This window comes from Nicotiana sylvestris, chromosome 5, assembly GCF_000393655.2.
Source record: "Nicotiana sylvestris chromosome 5, ASM39365v2, whole genome shotgun sequence".
NCBI lineage: Eukaryota > Viridiplantae > Streptophyta > Magnoliopsida > Solanales > Solanaceae > Nicotiana > Nicotiana sylvestris.
The window spans coordinates 70,886,457-70,892,871 of NC_091061.1; the positions used below are offsets into that span (position 1 = coordinate 70,886,457).

Consider the following 6,415-nt stretch of genomic DNA (forward strand, 5'->3'; position numbering starts at 1 on the left):
GGGTCGAACTGAGATTTTAAATTCGGAGAGTTCTGGGGTGATTTGAGGGAATCTAAGTGGGGATTTAGAGTGAGGGAGAGATGGGGGTTCAGGAGTGTGATTTTGGGGTCGAATCGAGGCGGCGCTGCCATCGGAGAACATATGAGCGGTGCTAGGGTTTTTCTTTCAATTCAAGATTCGAGACATTCTGGGCTTGTTCGATGGAAGGTGCTTGTAGATTTGGACTGAGGGAGTTGAGGAGGGTACTTGGTGTTAATTTGTGGTCGGTTCGTGGTGGTGCCCCCTCCGGTGGTGGGGGGATTTAGGGGCGGCGTTGTTAGGGTTTGCAGGGGCGGGTTGTGAGGGAGATAAGTGAGGGGTAGAGGGGCAGGTTTGGACATTTAAATACTAAGTCGCCCGGGCTTCAGGACCGTCCGATCAAGAAACCTCGACGGTACTGATTTGTTGCCCATGCAACGACGTCGTTTGGTTTGGGGGGGAACCGATTGGGTCAAGGCGTGGGTTTGGGCTGGGTACTGGGTAATTTCGTTTGGGCTGGGAACAACTAAATGGGTTTTAGCCCAGATTTGGATTTTCTTTCACTTCTTTATTTTTTCAATTTCAAAATTCTTTTCTTTTCAAAATTAAAATAAAACCTAAATTAATAATAATAATTTTTAAACTAAATTAACCTACCCAATTAGATTAATCACTCATCATGGTATTTACAATACTTCATTAAATCCTAAATTTAAAGAAAACTATACAATTCAAAATTAAAAAGTAAAATGCAAAAATGAATTATTTTTTGTGATTTTCATTTTTTATAAACAAACTAATTTACTAATTAATCTAAAAATATAAAATTAAATCCTAAATGCAGATGCAACATATTTTTTGTATTTTTCATGAATTAAAAAAAATAAACGTGCACAGACAAATGCAAATAATTAACAGAAAATGCCATGAAATCCAACAAAATTGCAAACACTGAAAGAAATTATTTTGTTTTGAATTTATTGGAGTAATACATATAGGGCAAAAATCACGTGCTCACAGTACCAAGGGTTTCCAAGATGAGTCATTTCAGGGCAGACTTTCAAGACAACGACGTCCCTTACAAGTGCCAAGCTCAGCACATGTGGCTCTGCAAAATCATTGTGGAAAAGAACAGTGTCGAGCCAGACAGATATCATACAGGGTGTGAGCCTCTCTACCCAACATGGTTGGAAGACAATCTGAAAGGGATGGTGATGCCAGGAACTGGTCGAGAGTATAGGATCATAGACGAAGAAGCTGAGGCTCAAGTTAAATACAACAGGCTGCACAAGAGGGTCCACGACTCTCTGAATGAGCACCGGGAAATACATGAGAGGAATGTACGGTTGATTGAAGAATTGAAAGAGATGGCACTCACTTCTAAAATGAAACTGGAATATTTGTAGCGAGTAATAGGGGAGATGGAAGGCAAAGTCATAAAGAGGATCGAGGATTGCCAGATCGCTGAAGGAGCTGAAGGAGGATATCTGGTCAGAGCCTACTTGCTGCTGGGTCTGCGTGAGCTAGGGAACCTATATGACGTAGTTAGGAAGATTGATTATGGGGAAGGTCCTTTTGGGACCAAATAGGCTAGATTTACTTGTTTTCCTAAAATGTAATAAGGCCAAGTGCCAGTAGTGACTTATTTTCTATTATCTTAGTATCGTTTTGGGATTCGTCTATTTTTATATTATGAAATGAAACATTTATTGGCATTTAAAGTTCGCCAAATCTATTTGTCACTAGGCCTATCTCAGGCACAACGAGGCTCCCACTGTCCACCACACCTATAACTCCCAACCATCCCATTTCCAATCACATTCAACTCAACAAAACTTACCAAGACCAAGACCCAATTTCGATCTCAAGCCACCCAGACAATACACCGCCATTGCTGAGCCTATCGACCAGTTATATGAAAGGTTGAAAGTCGTGGGTTACGTCACTCTTGTTCCTGCTATGGCATTAGAAACCCATCCCAATGGGTCAATCCGAACAAAACTTATGCCTATCACTCCGGTATGAAGGGGTACACCGCTGCTGAGCGCCGAACATTGAAGGATAAGATCCAGACGCTAATTGACAACAAGGTCATACCAGCAAAGGTAACCGCACCTAATATCTGCGACAACCCCTCCCTGATCTAGAGGTCGTGGAGTACATGTGATAGAGACGAACGAAAAGTGGGACCCTGAGGGGTCGATTAGGCTTATTCGAAAAGGCAATGATTCTAAAGTTGCAGTCATACTTACACCTATCGTGGTACAGACTCAGTCACCAACCGAGGTTGAGGTAACTGTATCGGTTCCATTCGAGGTAGAGGTGGATCTGCCTACGGTGACCCCCGCTCCATTTGAAGTAGAAGTGGTAACACCTTTCACTATGACGATTTAAACCATACCTCCATTCTACTCAAAAGCAATACCCTAGGATTACATTGCCGAAGCTCGGCGGAAAGGGAAGGCCAAGGTAGAAGAATCTGATGTTGCACAAGGGATAACTAATACTGGAAGAGTCTATACACCTAAAAACCTGGGAGGATCAAGCAAGGATGCCACTACCAGGCAACCCGTCATTGAGACAGGGCCAGATGACATGTGGAGGAAAGTACATGCAAAAGAGTATTCCGTCGTTGACCATCTGAACAAAACCCAAGCTCAAATATCTATCCTGTCACTGTTTTAAAATTTAGAGGCACATAAGAATGCTTTAATGAAAGTGCTGAGCAAGGCTTATGTATACAATAACATTACTGGTGGAGAAATGGCCAACATGGTGGGGCAAGTATTGGAGAGTCATAAGATTATCTTCCACGAAGATGAGCTACCACCTGAGGGGCTAAATCACAATCGAGCATTGCACATTACAGTGTAATTTGAAGACAAATTCATTGCTAGGGTCTTGGTTGATGGAGGTTTAAGCCTAAATATATGTCCGTTGGACACTCTGAAAAGGATGGACAAAGGTTTCCATGAAATACGGGTAGGAAGCATGAACGTGAAAGCTTTCGATGGGTCCCAAAGGGCCGTGATCGGGGAAATCAACCTTTGCTTACAGATGGGGCCAACATGGTTCGACATCGAATTTCAGGTACTCAACATACCAGCCTCATATAATCTTCTATTAGGCCGACCATGGATCCATGTCACTGGGGTCGTGCCCTCCACACTACATCAAGCCGTGAAGTTCGAATGGAATCATCAGGAGGTGATCATTCACGAAGATGGGAGTAACCCCATCTACACTAGTCAAACCATCCCGGCTATTGGACATAGAAGAAAGCTAGGAGGGGAAACCTACCATCACATTGAACGGGTTAATGAAATCGAGAAGGATAAATGGCGGAGCAGTAAAATAGAAAGCATATTGGCCTGGTCTTGATATGAACCGGGCAAAGGATAGGGAAAGAACCTCCAAGGTATCACCAAACCAATATAGTTAAAAAATCATGGTACCACCTTTGCGCTCGGATATTAGTACACATGGCAAGAGTATAGAAATTGGTCGCCTCTATGGCATGGACCGTACTACCCTCTCGAGCAACCAGTGCCACATTTGGAACAAGCTTTTCACCAAGCTAATACAATATAGGGGACTGCAGAAGAGGAAGCACTCGCTGGGTTAAAGAATTTGTTCTTGGCGGATGAGGACATGGACTGCAGTGCCATAATTGAGGAGGAGGAGGAAGAAGGCCTCACCATCCAGATCGTAAAGAAGGGATCTGATCTTAGGAACTGGACTGCCACACCATCCCGAGCCCGCCGAGTCCTTGGGTAGCTTGGCAGATTTTTACTTCAATAGCCATTCTAGGCATTTAAGATTTCCAATAATTTTGTTTTAAGATTTACTTGTTTCAAAATAAATGGCCGATTTATCGAGCTGTACTTGTCTGGATGATTTTTCAGTCTTGATCAAATGCATTTGCTCTTTATTATTCATTACTATTTTTACACTTTTCTTTCTACATGGTTATTATTACTTTTCCTTATGTACCCGTGACTGTGACATGTAATGAGGCAACGTAACATGAGGATAGTGATTCAGATGAAGAAGATGAGATACCTGAGGAAATTGTTAGGGAGGTTGAAAACTTTGAGAATAAGCCTAAGTCCAATCTAGATGAAACCGAAGCAGTAATTTTGGGAGACGCCGAGACCGTTAAGGAGACTCACATCAGCATTTAATTGTCACCAATAGAGAAGGAAGAGTACATTCATTTCCTAAAAGAGTATGAGGACATTTTTGCATGGTCGTATGATGATATGACCGGTTTGAGCACGTACATAGTGGCTCACAAGTTTCCTACTAATCCCATGTGACCACTAGTAAAGCAGAAAATCAGAAAGTTCAAACCAGACATGAGCATGAAAATCAAGGAGGAAGTTACCAAATAGATCAAAGCCAAAGTTCTCATGGTGGTTGAGTACCCAACACGGTTAGCTAGCATTGTGCCAATCCGAAGAAGGATGAGATGGTCAAAGTATGTATTGACTATCAGTATTTAAATAGAGCGAGTCCCAAAATCGACTTTCAACTACCAAATATAAACATCCTAATTGATAATTGCGCCAAGCATGAACTCCAGTCCTTTGTAGATTGCTTTGCGGGCTATCACCAGATCTGGATGGATGAAGAAGATTTAGAGAAGACACCTTTTATTACACCTTGGAGTTTATACTATTACAAGATGATACCGTTCGGTCTAAAGAATGTTGGGGCCACTTACATGAGAGCCATGACAACTATATTCAATGACATGATCCATAAAGAAAAAGAGGTGTATGTGGACGATGTCATTATCAAATCCAAGAGGGCCGCAAATCACATATCAGGCCTAAGAAAGTTCTTTGACAGGCTAAAGAGGTACAATTTGAAACTAAATTCCGCAAAGTGTGCATTCGGGGTTCCCGCAGGAACATTATTAGGATTTATCATCAGTCATCGAGGGATCGAGCTGGATCCATCTAAAGTCAAGGCTATTCAGCAGTTACCACTACCTAAGAGCAAAAAGGATGTGATGAGCTTCCTAGGACGTCTCAACTATATCAGTTGCTTCACAGTACAGTCCATAGTCATTTGTGAAACCATCTTCAAGATGCTAAGGAAAGATGCCGAAACAAGCTGGACCGAGGATTGTCATAAAGCTTTTGACAAGATCAAGGAGTACCTGTCCACAACACCAGCTCTAGTCTCGCCAAAACCAGGACGACCTTTGCTACTCTATCTATCTGTATTAGATGGACCGTTCGGATGTGTTTTGGGACAACGTGACGAGACAGGAAGAAAGGAGCAAGCCATATAATACTTGAGTAAGAAGTTTACACCTTATGAAGAATGGTACTCTCTGCTCAAACGCACGTGTTGTGTTTTAATCTGGACAGCTCAAAAATTGAGGCATTACTTCTGTGCCTACACTACGTACCTCATATCTAGGATAGACCCTCTGAAGTACATATTCCACAAACCCATGCTGACTGAAATGTTGGCGAAATGGAAGATACTGTTAAGTGAGTTCGATATTGTCTACATAACTCAAAAGGCGGTCAAGGGACAAGCATTGGTAGATCACTTTACTGAAAATCGGGTGGGAAGAGCATACGAACCTTTGAAAACATATTTTGCTGATGATGAAGTATGGTTCATAGAAGAAGACATTACCAAAGCATATGACAGCTGGAGGATGTTCTTTGATGGAGCCACAAAATTCAATACAATAGTCATTGGAGTAGTTTTGGTATCAGAAACGGGTCAACATTATCCGCTATCTGCTAAACTCAGATTTCCCTGCACAAACAACATGGCAGAGTATGAAGCCTGCATACTAGGACTCAACATGGCAGTCGACATGAACATTCATGAGCCACTGGTGATCGGTGATTCAGATTTGCTTGTGCACCAAGTACAAGGAGAATGGGTTACCTATAATTCCAAGATATTGCCATATCTGCACCATATACAGGAATTAAGAAAGAGATTCACGAAGATAGAATTCCAACATGTGCCTAGAATTCAGAATGAATTTGCCGATGCATTGGCCACCTTGTCATCTATGATACAACATCCATATAAGAATTATATTGACCCTATTCTGGTGAGGATCCATAATCAGTCGGCATATTATGCTCATGTTGCAGAAGACGGATGGAAAGCCTTGGTTCCATGACATCAAGAAGTATTTATTGAATGGAGAATATTTGGAGCACGCAAATCACACTAAGAAATGCATACTCCGGATATTGTCCAATCACTTCTTCCACAGTCGAGGAAACTTGTATAGGAGAACTCCTGATTTAGGTATGCTACGATGTGTCAACGTAAAGGAAGCTTCTAAGCTACTTGAGGATGTATATGCCGGGACTTGTGGACCGCACATGAATGGTTTTGTCTATGCTAAAAA

At 42.0% G+C, this 6,415-nt stretch overlaps 1 protein-coding gene across 1 annotated transcript; it reads left to right on the plus strand.

Annotated features, from left to right (window-relative positions):
* The first annotated feature begins 5,497 nt into the window (after positions 1-5,497).
* Positions 5,498-6,181, plus strand: LOC138868805 (uncharacterized). Its single transcript, XM_070146377.1, has one exon. The coding sequence runs from the start codon at positions 5,498-5,500 to the stop codon at positions 6,179-6,181; it is 684 nt and encodes a 227-aa protein (XP_070002478.1).
* Positions 6,182-6,415: the final 234 nt, after the last annotated feature.

Excerpts from the sequence above, each read along its gene's own strand:
- LOC138868805 (XM_070146377.1), top strand. The coding sequence starts at position 5,498 with ATGTTGGCGAAATGGAAGATACTGTTAAGTGAGTTCGATATTGTCTAC.